This window comes from Rhipicephalus microplus, chromosome 10 (assembly GCF_043290135.1).
Source record: "Rhipicephalus microplus isolate Deutch F79 chromosome 10, USDA_Rmic, whole genome shotgun sequence".
Classification (NCBI taxonomy): Eukaryota; Metazoa; Arthropoda; class Arachnida; order Ixodida; family Ixodidae; genus Rhipicephalus; species Rhipicephalus microplus.
The window spans coordinates 53749192-53764183 of NC_134709.1; the positions used below are offsets into that span (position 1 = coordinate 53749192).

At 44.1% G+C, this 14992-nt stretch overlaps 2 protein-coding genes across 4 annotated transcripts in view; one reads left to right on the forward strand and one right to left on the reverse strand.

The window, feature by feature from the left end:
• Nucleotides 1–3650, reverse strand: part of LOC119181688 (uncharacterized) — a 41363-nt gene extending 37713 nt beyond the window's left edge. The window contains exons 1-3 of one of the 2 annotated variants that reach the window (XM_075875672.1): nucleotides 3434–3650; nucleotides 3192–3348; nucleotides 57–198 (exon numbers count right to left, since the gene is read on the reverse strand). In XM_075875672.1, the coding sequence (XP_075731787.1) occupies nucleotides 57–198; nucleotides 3192–3330 (281 nt within the window). In that variant the 5' untranslated portion in view covers nucleotides 3331–3348; nucleotides 3434–3650. The remainder of the gene's footprint in view (nucleotides 1–56; nucleotides 199–3191; nucleotides 3349–3433) is intronic. The other variant, XM_075875673.1, reaches the window with a different exon arrangement.
• Nucleotides 3651–3824: 174 nt separating this feature from the next.
• Nucleotides 3825–6711, forward strand: LOC119181043 (alpha-ketoglutarate-dependent dioxygenase alkB homolog 7, mitochondrial). Of its 2 annotated transcripts, XM_075875674.1 has the most exons (5): nucleotides 3825–4158; nucleotides 4692–4865; nucleotides 5740–5864; nucleotides 6223–6292; nucleotides 6380–6516. In XM_075875674.1, the coding sequence occupies exons 1-4, from the start codon at nucleotides 3838–3840 to the stop codon at nucleotides 6257–6259; spliced, it is 657 nt and encodes a 218-aa protein (XP_075731789.1). In that variant the 5' UTR covers nucleotides 3825–3837; the 3' UTR covers nucleotides 6260–6292; nucleotides 6380–6516. The 2 variants fall into 2 exon arrangements, with proteins under 2 accessions (XP_075731789.1, XP_037288112.2); XM_037432215.2 differs by lacking the exon at nucleotides 6223–6292 and having other exon boundaries at nucleotides 6380–6711.
• The last annotated feature ends 8281 nt before the right edge of the window (nucleotides 6712–14992 follow it).

Sequence of the window (14992 nt, forward strand, 5' to 3'; positions counted from 1 at the left end):
CAAAACTTTGCCATTTCAAAATGGCAGGAAGCACCAATGGAAGCGTTTCACCGTACCTCGTGTATCGCAGCTTTGCTTCTAGCTCCGAGTTCACCAGAGCCTGGGACTCATTCGCTTCTGCCAGTCTGCTGCAGCACTGTTCCGCTGCTTCCCAACGCTGCCTGCACGCTTCCTGGTTCCTCACAAATTCCACTATGGCTGCAGAAAGAAGTGGGGCAGAAAGGCCAACGTTGTAAATGCTATGAGTCATGGGTGAGTGCCAGGATTTCTTTTACTAGGGGGAAGTGGGGGGCGACGACAACCAAGTTCCTTTAGGGGAGCAGGAGAAGGTAGCGTTCTGCTCTTTTTTTTTTTTTTTCATGTTACAGCAGTGGATAATGCGAAACTTTTTAGGGGGCTCTAAACCTCCCTGGTCGCTGCTGGCACTTCCCCCGCTGTAAATAGCGTTCTCGGTACTGGGAACCCAAACATGGCAGCCACCATGATATTTTGTATTGGCACTAGTCTGAGGCCACAGTTTCTTCCTCCCCACACTCGAGCTAGAGTTAATTCATGCAGAGTCTCAATCAGCTGATACCCGGATATGGCGGCCGCGGTGGCATCACTGTACACTATGCATCGGGCACTATGCATCCAAAAATGTGATAAAGACTGCCACTCATGAGGTTAAGGAATAAGCAATGCAACTTCAATCAACGAGCGACGCACGAGCATATATAAGCGGATCCAACAGTGACATAAGAGCACGCATGGGTGGGTTTTGGTTGGTTGGGTCCTAGAGAAGTGGCTCCATCGTGAGGCAGTGGGATTTTGGAGAAAAGAAAAAAAAAGGGGGCGTGAGGGAGAGAATAAAAACGACAAGTTTTTTTAGGTACAAGAAAACTTATTTGTTTATCGTATTTCATTTGCTAAACAAAAATAAAAAAAATAAGATTAAAAAGAGCTACAAAAAATGAATAAAATACATGAAATAAATTATTGAGAAAATAAAGTAATGAGTATATACTTGCGATATTAACAAGGTAATCACTCAGATTTTTTTATATAATTAAACAACGCCTAATTGATTGATTGATATGTGGGGTTTAACGTCCCAAAACCACCATATGATTATGAGAGACGCCGTAGTGGAGGGCTCCGGAAATTTTGACCACCTGGGGTTCTTTAACGTGCACCCAAATCTGAGCACACGGGCCTACAACATTTCCGCCTCCATTGGAAATGCAGCCGCCGCAGCCGGGATTTGAACCCGCGACCTGCGGGTCAGCAGCCGAGTACCTTAGCCACTAGACCACTGCGGCGGGGCTTAAATAACGCCTAATATATGTCCCTATTGGAGTGACCCAGTGCCGAGGCCCTTAGGGAGAATAATAGCATTCCAGGAAGCCTAAGCCCGTGTTTTCACAAAGGTGTTGCCAGAAATTTTTGCCGTAAATTTTGATAGCCGCAACATTCTGTGAAAAAGAGCTATAGGGTTTCTGCTTGATTACAATAGTAGCATTGAGGGGAAGGAAAGTAGGTCTGCACAAAAAAAAATTTAGAGGTGTAATTCTGAATCACAATTTAGTAATTGTCACTTCAATCGTCTTGTTCGACAACATGAGCTAAGTTACTGAAACTTATGGTGCTGAAAATCTGCATTATTTAGTACAGAAGAGCTGGTATCTTTCAGTCTTGAACAAAAATTTCAAAATCGCGCGACAATATCTCGATACTATCGATAGTATCTAGCAAAGTCTTGGAATCTTCAAGACCGGGCACAGAGTTGATGCTGCCACCAGTGTGTCCACCCCTTCATTTCATGTTAGATGAGTGTGACCTGGCACCCAGACCAAATGGACAAAATCTACAAGATTGATCATATATGTATTAAATTCTGATAAACAGCACGATGACTTTGGTACTGCCAGGGCAGTCTAAACGGACAAGGAATCAGCCACTATAACCACCGAAGAAATATATGTCTGGAGTTAATGTATGATCAGAATAACTGCCATCAATTCATCCTGAAATATTGGCATAAAATCGGGCAGTCGGAATGGAAAAGACCAATTTTATACTGTTGAATAGATGTGCTCTCTCACTAGTAACGGAATCGTATGTGGCTTATAACAAAAATTAGGAGACCCTATAAAGCTTCACTTTTAGGAGTTGAACACAATAGCGACATCCTGTTCCTAGTGCGTACTTCAAAGACTTAGTGCACTAAACCTTTTCGAACTAGCTATGCACCCACTACGTGGCCTTAAGGGAAGAGGCACAGCACCGCGTGTCCCTTTTCTAGTGGGGTACCGGCTTTCAACCATAGAACCATTATGATAATCACATATTTTGACGCACGTTGCCAACGGAAGCTTGTACCCCGCATTACTACTACAATACTTCATGTTGCATTGTGAAGCATATATGCAGGACGTGTTTGTTTTTGAAGCATGAAAGTTACCATTACGAAACAGAGGAAGTTGTTTTCACTGTTTTCACAAGCAGAGGAGTCACAGTACGTGTGGTAGAACATCCACTTGCCCCCGCGAACGACCCGAGTTCAGTCCCCCCTTGGACCCAAACAACCCTGGTTTGGTCCTTACTCTGCTCCAGGTTTTTTTTTTATCATTAATGAATTTTATTTGCATCATTCCAGATTTTTCGGTCACGTATATGATGGTTTTTCACTCACAACCAACGACGCCGACACCGCTGCCGCAATTTCCGCGAAACAAGCTTTTGAACGCTACCACGTTAAAACTTGTCCAAGGTTAATCCTTGAACCATTTTTCCAGGAACCTATTTAGGTACCTAATCGGCAATACTGTGTCGCTTTTTTCGTAAATATATATCAAATTCCAACTGTTCCTAGGATTAATTTAGTACCTTCGGGAAACTTAGATCACGGTGTTTTAATTCTAACGGCTCCAGTAGCTTTTGCGCGTAAACTATTTGCGGACGATGTAGTGGAGACCACTTCCAACGAAAGAGAAAAAAAAAATGATAATACGGAAGGCTCGCTTATGAATACATCGAGCAGTGTCCGAGGCACAGATGTTTAGCAATGTTTCGACAGTTAATATACTAAACCTGGTTTGCCGAAAAGGCAGATATGTTTTATGGTAAAGAACATTATTCGCTACAAACTTGGGCATACCCAAACATCTAATGCCTCAGGCGCCATAATGCACACAATGCGGCATACTCACTGCTCAGTACTTCGTCGTCGTCGTCAGCAACCCGGCGACAAAAATCATCGAACTGCGCCACCAAGGACATCCTTGGCGCGTTGTCGTTGCGAATCGCGGCACTTTCAGTGTCATGGCGGGGAGAAAAGTGCGAAGACATCGCGCTTGTTCCGGCGACCTGTTGAAGAAAGGTTCACACATGGCAGGTAGGCACGCGCCATGAAAGTTTCGTTTTGGCGACAAGTCCGGGGCATGTGACTTACCTAAAGTGAAGCGTCGTTTAATGGCAAGTGTGGTAGGCGAATGCAGCGTTTCGAAGTGCTCGGCTACCAACTTTCGCCGTAATTGAACGTTAAGAGGGCACAGAGACGGTTATGGCGCGTCGAACCAGGTCGAACCAGGACCAACGGACTTCCAGAGGCGATGCTGGCGACGCGACAATGAACACCGAACCTACCGCTGCACCATTATATTTAGAATGTTTTGTGCCAATCACAAGGCGCGGTATTACTAGCTTATATATGCATTTAAGTCATAAAGATACGATTCAAGAATCACTACGCCAACCTGCGAGTTATTTGTCGCGCCACTAGCTACAACAAATTCTGAAAACAAATGAAACCGAAACTGAAAGTACTGCGTACACGTGAGAGGACGCAGATACAAAATGGCCGCCTTCGCGGTGACCCGTCTTGTTCTGCCGGCGTCAAAAATGCGCTGTAACTTATTATCGAATACGTTTAAACCAACGCGGTGGCTATGTTCGGCGCAGATAGACGTTGCCAACGCGTCCAAAGGACGGCCAGTGCTGACGGAGGAATATGTGAGCGCTCACTTCGAAGGATCTGACGCGAACACACTCGCCGAGGTGGCCCAGAGCATGACCGTCTACGACGATTTTGTGACGTCCGAAGAAGAGAGCACGCTGTTCGCCGAAATCGAGCCGCAGTACAAGAGGCTGCGGTACGAGAGCAGCCACTGGGACGATGTTAGTAAGACTGTCGCCTAGTCGATTCATTTTATTCGTTCCCAACGGAGTGCAGCATCGATCGCGCTTACCGCGACTCAAGTGCAGTGTATTTTTTCTGGGTTGTTCCAAGCTAGCATTGTGAACATAAGCAAAGCATTATTCTTGCTAAATTGTCTTCTTCTAATTGTCGTATTGTTTTATACAACCAAGTTGCTTAGACTGTAGTGGAAGCCACCTAGGAGCCGTTGAAATGAAGGGATGGCTGTTTGTTTTCGAAGAATGCGGACTCCGCCTGCTTATGTGCCGACTGTCCTTGGTATGACACTGCAGAATGTATTGTGCCAGAAACCCTGATGAAAATTGAAGAGCTTGGGTAACTCGCGCTGTAGTTCTTGCTGTTACATTTACTTCGTATTTACCCCGTTTTCATGCATTCGCGAGTTGCATTTCGTAGCAGCAGGCTCTTTGCTGGATGTGAATGTTTGTCGTAGCATTATGTGATAGTTGGCGTGGTTCGTTCATTGCGACACTTTTTTTTTTTGCATTCGCAGGCGATTCACGGTTACCGGGAGATTGAGCGCACAACTTGGTCCCCGCCGTGTGAGGCGATATTGGGACGAATCAGGGCGCTCGCGTTCACTCCCGAAGTGAACCAGATACAGCACGTTCATTGTCTCGACCTTCTCGAAGACGGCCACATCAAACCGCACGTGGACAGCGTTCGGGTGAGGCAATTCATGGGTGCTCACATCTTTGAGCGTGGCTCACTTCTCAGCATTAAACCCAATGAGTATACGAATGAGGAGCCCTCGTTCAAGGAGCAGCGACATCAATTTCCAAAGCAGAGTTCACTCCGCCGTACAAATCCAGTGAATACAGTGATGGCTTTGGGCTACTCAGCGAATTGTGATTATATATTTTATTATGATATTGACAGTTTGAGACTGCAGTGATTGACACTAACCTATGATTGACCCTGTATGAACCAGTGTGGCCAGTGATGACGTCAAGTACCGAAACATTTAAAATGGCCGCCTGTACTTCACAATAGAGCCTCGGAGCGGAGTGATCGTGGAAACATCACAATATCTAGAGTCAGAAGCTCAGACCATGGTGCAACATCAGGGTATGAAACTAGCTTTGAAATTCTTATCGTAAATAATTTTTAGGGTGCTAGTGCATGTTCTATGTTGTTGAGGGCTTGTCCTTTCATTTGACCCAAATAAATGACAAATGAAAATTTTTTGTAACTACCCATTTTAACAAGGGGCATTTGTTTTTTGTACCTGAAGTTTATGTAACTGGAACCATTTTAAGACTTGTATTCACAGCACCCTTGTCAAAACATTTGCTCCAGTGACGTTTCTTGTTTGGTGACTTTTTGTCACTTTGAATTTCCTCTTAGCTCGATATTCTGTCCTGTCTGCGTCATGCACGTTGCACAGTTAATCAAACCTGCTCGCTGTGGTTCATGGTCTGTTGCATATACGAAAGCCTTGTATGTTTCTTTAGCGAGACATCCTCGGTAATGTTGGCACACAAGTTTTGCTTGTATTCCACCCATAAAGAGATTTCATTACGAATTATTTTTATTTCCAGTTCTGCGGTGACACAATAGCCGGGCTGTCTCTCCTGTCGTCGAGCATCATGAAGCTGGTTCACGAAAAAATGCCAGACAAGTGGGTTAAAATATTTCTTAGGAGACGATCGCTATACATAATGAGGTATGTGGAGATTTTGTCACTCCTTGATAAGGTCAGAGCCGTTATAAACATAGTTTTCCATTTGTCGACTTCCGTTGGGGGGCACCAAGAGGGCAATTTTTCACTCATATCTCGTGGGGGCTATTATTGCAAGAGATCACACGATTGGTTCGCTGTCTTCCTAGCAACATTCGGTAAAAATCCAATCCACGAAGTTATTTTTTGTGATGCATTTGATGAGGCATTGATAAAGAAAGTAGCGTCTCTCAACAGATGGAAGTCATCAGTATGGACAGTTACTGTACGCATGTGTATGTTGCATCAGTTGGCTTGCACGCTTCGTAATAAGTGAACAAGTCTCTCACTTCCTCGACATCAGCCTGTCGGAGCACACTCATGAGATATTTCTCCATTGAGATGGGAATCAAAATATGGCATCACATCTGTCTGTATGTACTAACTTATTTGTCTTACAGTTGAACGAAACCTTTTCAGGGTTGTTTGTTTATCTTTTTGTCTTTTTTTTTGTCCAACAGAGGAGTAGCAAGGTACGACTACACCCATGAGATCCTGGCCAACCAGAATTCTGTCTTCAGGTCCACTCCCGTGCACAAGTCAAGGAGGATATCTGTCATCTGTCGCAACGAGCCCAGCTGACAGTGATAAGAAGGTGTAGTGTGCAGTGATAGTGCATCCCATTTGAACGCCCACTCCCTGGCACTGCAATGCACTATCTCTTAGTGTTGCTGTGATGAGGGAACATTGATTTCCTCATAGACAAATTTGGCCGATGCGGACGTGCAACTAGGCATGCGCCATCCTGGCGTACATATTTCGTACAAAATAAAGGTATTCACATGTGTCATAATTCTTTGCGCATGCACCACTTGTGTATTAGGTTTAATCGACGGGCATTAAATTTCATGTTATTGATTTATGGCCATGAAGGGTGCATTCGATGGCCGTAAAATCTAAGAACACCCGTTTACCAAGGTGTACCTTCGTCTCGGGGTCAAAAACGAATTCAGAGTCTTTCTTGGCAGCATGTCTGCCATTTACACTGTGTTTTGGCCGTGGAAAGCCCCAGAAGTTAATACCTCAACTGTTTCTACTGTGAGAGATGCTAAAACGGTCACAGGCGCTGCTTTACCAACTCTAGCGGGCTTCAAGTCACCTATATTTGAACATAGCATCGGACTCGTCAGTATTCTTTTTTTATCTAGTCAGGAAATCGTGCCCTATTTAAACTACTATTATAGACACTAGCCAATGCTTTCCAGGTACACCCGATGCTGCCGATGCTCTTTCTTTATGTGCGGTAGGAAGGAACTTCTGATTGGGATCACCAGCCAGCCCGGACCTTCTTGGACAGTTCTAGATTTTATGAAAAAGTCTCGAATGCCTATATGATCCTTCTGGGACAAATATTTGTTATTTAGGGCTGCTTTACCAACTCTAGCGGGCTTCAAGTCACCTATATTTGAACACAGCATCGGACTCGTCAGTATTCTTTTTTTATCTAGTCAGGAAATCGTGCCCTATTTAAACTACTATTATAGACACTAGCCAATGCTTTCCAGGTACACTCGATGCTGCCGATGCTCTCTCTTTATGTGCGGTAGGAAGGAACTTCTGATTGGTATCACCAGCCAGCCCGGACCTTCTTGGACAGTTCTAGATTTTATGAAAAAGTCTCGAATGCCTATATGATCCTTCTGGGACAAATATTTGTTATTTAGGGCTATCAGAAATCTTTACCTGATTCCTTCTCACACGAGCGTGGATGTCGCCCAGCTGTGTGCTTGAAGGGCATGTTTCTCACTGTCAGGAGGAGTGCCTCATCTTTTTAGCAATAATTCTTTCTGTTTGCATTGGAGATGTTCAAGGTAAAACCTCCTGTAGAGATTTGCGAAATAAATTGGCATGAAAGATGATATGAAAGACACAGTAGAACGTGAGCAGTGCTAGTCCCGTTGTACAGTGTCCTTCGTGCTGATTTGTCTCGCAAATGTCGCACCAACTTTCCCACACAAAAGCACTCCTGTGGAGAGTCTGCCAATAGATGAGGAGATGAAGCCGTTGGGCAACGCATGCTTTTGGCGGAGCTTCAGAGAGAAGATTTGTCTCCGTTGTGACAAATTTCATGATTACCTAAATTTATGGGGATGTGCATGACGGTTGTTGACTCTCATGTCTGTCTTTGATGTGCCTTTGTGAAATGGTTCAGTCACTTCACTTCTTTCAGGCTTATCATAATGGGCACAAGCAGCCAGCCACGATGCAATGTACAATTGACGACAAAATTTTGTGCCACATAGTCTCTATGGGAAACGCGAATTTCTGTTTCGTTAAGTCATAATACTTCTACTTTAGCGGTATACTGTAGGTCTCAAAAGCTACTAGAGGCTGAAAGGTGCAATTAAAGGCTATATCCCTCGGATAAGCGAGTATTCAGCTTTTTTGCAAAGCTCATGTCTTGCAAACTGCTCAATCGAATACTGCTACGAAAAAAAAAAAAAAATTGGGTATAAGTCCTAGCAAAAGCTTGAACTCGTAGTTCTGCATAGGCACATTCAAACAACGAACAGCGAGGGCAAATACTGAGAGCCTCAAAACCTAATTCAAGTGATCACTAATTGTATTTGTTTGCATAAAGAAGGAAATACCAACTAATGTTAAAAAAAGATAAAAAAGGTGGTGTCCTGTTTTATAAAGTGTAAGCTTTACAGGCGAGTGTAACCTGTGTGAATAATACAGCACAAACAGTGCGAGACCCATCAGAGAAGAGGAATCGCAGTCCTAACTCAAAATGTGGAGCTTTTTTGTGACAACTGTGCACTTGCAAAGCTTATGACAACTGTATTTATGACAACTGTACTTGCAAAGCTTATGACAAAAAGAGGTCTACGGCCGTATACTCGCAAAGACTATGACACAGAAACAACCAACGAAGAGGAAGCATCTTTCATCGTAGTTGACTTTGTAGAGCATCCCGTGTGCAATTTGAAGGTTGTGTGGTAGAATCCAAATGATGAAAAGGGCGATTTGTTGTTTAATTTAATTAATTACAATTTACACCACAATTACTACACAAGACAACAGTTAGAGTCCCCTATGCTTTCGGTGGCCTAATTGTCTGTTGCACTGATTTCATCATCATCAGCCTGACTAAGTCCACTGCAGGACAAAGGCCTCTCTCATGTTCCGCCAGTTAACTCAGTCCTGTGCTTGCTGCTGCCAATTTATACCCACAAACTTCTTAATCTCATCTGCCCACCTAATCTTTTGTCTCCCCCTAATCCGCTTGCCTTCTCTGGAAATCCAGTTAGTTACCCTTATTGACCAGCATTTATCCTGTCTACGCGCTACATGCCCGGCCCATGTCCATTTCTTCTTGATTTCAACTATTATATCCTTAACCCCCGTTTGTTCCCTAAGCCACTCTGCTCTCTTCCTGTCTCTTAAAGTTACACCTATCATTTTTCTTTCCATTGCTCGCTGTGTCGTCCTCAATTTAAGCCGAATCCTCTCAGTAAGTCTGCAGGTTTCTGCTCCGTAGCTAAGTATCGGCAAGATACAACTGTTATATACATTCCTCTTGAGAGATAGTGGCAATCTACCTGTCGTAATTTGAGAGTGCTTTGCAAATGTGCTCCTAGCCATTCTTATTCTTCTAGTTACTTCAATCTCGTGGTTTGGCTCCACGGTTATTACCTGCCCTAAGTAGACATAGTCTTTTATAAATTGAAGTGCACTATTACCTGTCTTGAAGCGCTACTCTCTTTCGAGGTTGTTGTACATTACTTTCGTTTTCTGCAGGTTAATTGTAAGACTCACCTTCCTGCTCTCCCTGTCTAACTCCGTAATCATGAGTTGTGATTCGTCCCCTGAGTTACTCAGCAATGCAATGTCATCTGCGTAGCGCAGGTTACTAAGGTACTTTCCATTAACTCTTATCCCTAACTGTTCCCATTTTAGGCCTCTGAAAACCTCCTGTAAGCACGCGGTAAATAGCATTGGGGAGATTGTATCCCCTTGCCTTACACCCTTCTTGATTGGTATTCTGTTGCTTTCTTTATGAAGCACTATGGTAGCAGTTGATCCCCTGTAGATTTCTTCCAGGATGTTTATATATGCTTCATCGACGCCCTGATTCCGCAGTGTCTGCATGACTGCTGATATTTTTACTGAATCAAACATCTTCTCGCAATCTATGAAGGCTATGTATAGTGGTTGGCTATATTCTGAGCATTTCTCTATTACCTGATTGATAGTATGAATGTAGTCGATGGTTGAGTAACCTGTTCGAAATCCTGCTTGTTTCTTTGGTTGATTGAGCTCTAATGTTTTCTCAACTCTGTTAGCAAGTACCTTTGTAAATAGCCTGTATACTATGGAAAGCAAGCTGATCTGCCTGTAATTCTTCAAGTCCTTGTCATCTCCTTTCTTATGTATTAAGATGATGTTAGTATTCTTCCAAGACTCTGGTACTCTTCCCATCAGGAAACACCTCGTTAACAGGCTGGATAGTTCTTCTAACACAATCTGTTCTCCATCTTTCAGCAGATCTGATGTTACCCGATTCTCACCTGTAGCTTTGCCTTTTTGCATGCTTTCGAAGGCTTTTCTGACTTCTTCTATTATAACTGGTGGGGTGTCATCTGGGTTACTGCTAGTTCTTATAGTATTAAGGTCGTGGTTGTCTCGGCTACTGTACAGATCTCTGTAAAATGCCTCCGCTATTTTAACTATCCTATCCATATTGGTAATTATTTTGCCTTCTTTGTTTCTTAGTGCATACATCTGATTTTTGCATGTCCCAGGTTTCCTCTTCACTGCTTTGGCGCTTCCTCCATTTTTCAGAGCGTGTTCGATTCTTTTCATGTTATACCTTCTCACATCGGATACCTTACGCTTATTAATCAAATTCGAAACCTCTGCCTGTTCTATTTTGTCCGCTGTACTTGAGACTTTCGTGCTTTGACGCTTCTTAATGAGATTTTTTGTTTCCCGGGAAAGCTTGCCAGTGTCCTGTCTAACTACATTGCTTCCAACTTCCACTGCACACTTCGTAATGATACTCCTGAGATTATCATTCATTGCATCAACGCTAAGGCTGCTTTCCTCGATAAGAGCGGAGTACCTGTTCTGAAGCGAGACTCTGAATTCCTGTACTTGCCCTCTCAGTGCTAGCTCATTGATTGGCTTCTTGCATATCGGTTTCTGTTGTTCCTTCTTCAAGTCTAGGCGAATTCGAGACCGTACCATTCTATGGTCACTGCATCGTACCTTGCGACCACTTCCACATCCTGCATGATGCCTGGGTGTGCACTCATTATAAAGTCTATTTTATTCTTATTTTCTCTATTAGGGCTCCTCCATGTCCACTTGCGATTTCCTTGTTTTCAGTAGAAGGTATTCAAAATCCGTAAATTGTTCCGTTCTGCGAATTCTACTAGCAGCTCTCCTCTGGCATTTCTAGTACCGATGCCATAATCTCATACTGCCTGGTCTCCAGCCTGCTTCTTCCATATCTTTGCATTAAAGTCTCCCATCAGTATAGTATACTGTGTTTTTACCTTACTCATTGCTGATTCCACGTCTTCATAGAAGCTTTGAACTGAAGCGTCATCATGGCTGGATGTAGGCGCGTAAGCCTGTGCCACCTTCATCTTGTATCTCTTATTGAGTTTAATTACGATACCTACCACCCTTTCATTAATGCTATAGTATTCCTCGATGTGGCCAGCTATGTTTCTATCAATTAGGAACCCCACTTCTAGTTCTCTTCTGTCAGCCAAGCCCCGATAGCAAAAAACGTGCCAATTCTGTAGCACCATATAGGCCTCATCTATCCTCCTAACCTCAGTGAGCCCTATTATATCCCATTTAGCACCCTCTAGCTCCTCGAACAGTACAGCTAGACTTGCCTCAATAGATAAGGTTCTAGCATTAAACGTTGCCAGGTTCAGGTTCCAATGGCGGTGTATCCTGATCCAGAGATTCTTGGCACCCTCTGCTGCGTTGCAGATCTGACCGCCTCCGTGGTAAGTTGCTTCGCAGCTGCTGGGGACTGAGGGCCGTGAGTTCAATGACGTATGAATGATGGAGGATTGATTTGGTTGCTTTCAAAAAAAGGATGTGTGATATGAACAGCAATGAAATGATGTTAGGAAATGGCTGGAAAAGTGCTGCTGCTATGCTGTACTGAACATGTAAGCAATGAAGCAAAGCAATCAGTTTATGTCTTCGTTCGACTAGCTGATTGAATGCCTTTTGACACACTGTTGCCCAGCTTAGCCTAGCCATTTCTAACACACCATGAATTTATTTAGTTCTTGCGTGCTTTCATACTTACGTGCACTCACTCTTTGATTAGCTGAACTTGTACACAAGCTGTACGAGTTTAAAAGAAAGGCACTTGTAGCCCAGAAGAGGCTGGGTCAAAAAAGGTGGGAAGGGGGCACAAAGCACCCCCTTTCCCCCAAAAAGACTATTTAGCTTGCCCCTCTTTTGCCATTCCAAGGGCAAGAGCAATCAAAAGACAACGCTCACTCCTCCCTTATCCCCCCCAACCCCCATATGATGTGCATTTCTATATCTTTGATATAACAGTAGTTGGGAAATTAAGGACTGATGAGTGTACCCAATACAAGCGCTCTGTTGTGTCGTCCAATCTGTTCTCATTCAGTTTGCCTTGTGCAGAATTGTAGGCAGACACGTGGACTCTATAGAGGCTTATTCTTTGAAGTGGGGGGACGTCATATGGTAGGCGCCTGTTTACACACTAAACAGCCAAACAAACAATATTGGCTTTCTTGTTCCTTTTCCAAAGGTAATAGTTGTGAATCTAACATAAAATATGAGAACAAGGAAACAGTAATTAAAGATAGAGCCGTCTCTGAAGACAGTAGTACAATAAAAATGAAGAAATTATAAAATAAAGGACCCTTGAGCGAAATGCTTGTTTCTGACTGTTATATCTAAATTAGTAGCTTTGCGTCTTGCAGTCCTGTCAGATGAATGGCCAGGCTAGAGTCTCCAGCGCTGCATTAACATATTTATCTGTCTCCTTCAGTCAATAATATTTAAATTTGAGTATGGTACTGTATCGTACGAGTAATGAAAATGACTTTATTTCAAAATTTGGCTAGTTTCTGGTCCCGGCCAGACCGCTCAGACGTCTAACAATTAACTTTGGCGTCACTTCACCGCACATATGCTCGGACATACGGATGGGCGGAAGCACGGATAGACAGAAGCATGTGCACGGACGGACGGAAGCATGAACGGGCGCTTCGATCCACTCATATCATTCACTTCGTGGATATGCTGTGAAAACCACTAACGCCGTTTAGTTATATTATTCCCAAGGACTCGCTCGCTGGATTCCCAAGGACTCGTTTCCCAAGGACTCGATTCCCAAGGACTTGGGGACTATTCCCAAGGACTTGTTGTGCTCGCGAGAGCACAACCGACCGGTTGTGCTCTCGCGATCTCCGACGACAGTGCAGCTCTGGCCGACCGGGCTGGTCCTACGCCACCTCCTGACACCGGTCCCCGATGACGACGACAGCGTAGCTCTGGCCGACAGGATTAGCTCTACGCCATCTCCTGTTGCCGACAAGAGCTCTCGCCAGTGGTGCCCCGTCCTTGGACTCCTGTGACCGTGTTCATCTCTCCTATCTTCTCTTTACTTCCGTCGCTCCCTGCCCCTGCACCTCTCTATACCTTTTAATCCTATCCTTTTAATCCCTCTTTACCCCCATCCCTTGTGAGCTACTGTTGAGGGGTCGTACCAGATACAGACAGTTACGGGGCTCGCTTTTCTCTTTTCCCTTTTATAACCACATAATAATAATATTCCTAAGGACATATACGCACAACGCAATCTATTGAGCAACACATAAACTAGAGGTGGCTACATACTACTACAACTTCACAGGAGGGAATGACCCACGGCCTAAGGAGCTTCGCCCCTAAAATGTACAACAAATGGTGATATCATACCAGAAAGCAATGAAGTGGCATGATAAAGCAACACACTAATAATATGAACCAAAGTAGTGTATATTTAAGGTATCGTTTGTTTATGAGACACACATATAAATGAGATCTAACAGTCAGATATGCCAAGGATCCCCCTCAGTGGGTTGGTGCCAATCATTTCATCATCATAATCATCGTCGTCGTTGTAATCATCATCAAACCAACAGCAAGCGAAAGTTAGTGCCTATCGAGGAGGTTTGCCTAGTTTAGCGAATACACTTTGCGCGCACAGTGCGAAATGCCAGCACTTTAGCCGTTTAGAGATGGTACTCACTCTAATCAGTGAGTACCATCTATGAATTTGCTCGTTGCTGTATACGTCATGGGTGTTTCGACAACCCAAAGCACCCTTCATTCCTGAAGGGTGTTTTGACTAGAACATCACCCCTTAAACAATTTGTAGAAGCAAAACATCCTTACACCCTTATTTTGCAAATTTTGGTTGGGTAAAAGGGCGTTTTGCTTGCTTGAAGCCCAACTATCAGAGGTGTTCGTGTGGTAGTATATCCTTTGAATTTTGAAGCTTCGATGCCAAAAAAAAAAAGTCGCATCTTTGCCGCAAAGGCGAAGCAATGAATGCGATAGCAACAATTTGAAAGGTCACGCGCGGAATGAAAAGCAGATCGAAACGTGCCCCGCGTTTATCGCACAAATTACGCATGAAACGTACTCACAGGTACGGATGCATCCGAATAAGCGTCTCATATGTGACTTCGCTGAGTCTGAAAAGCGCGCTTCTCGCGAATGGAGACTGCAATGATTGCAGTGACCTTTGTGCGCCTGGTAACTACAGCAGAATCGTCCCACGTAAAGCCCGAGGCCAGCCAAGGCATACGATCCTCCCCTGCTCGCCACCGCGAGATAAGGGTGCGCGAGGGAGCGTCGCTCCCCTTCTCTAAGTCAAGCAAAGTACGCGTAGGAGATTAGAACGGGCGCCACGGAGTGATGTGGTGACGTGCGCTCATTGCGTCATCATTAGGGTAATGCTGAAAACATAGCAGCGGTAAGTGGTAGGTATAAATAGCTTGCCGTGTGAATGGTAAAGTTTGGCTTTGTGGTTGCTCAGTGATTAACGCCTCACTTTAACGACGCAGAGGTCC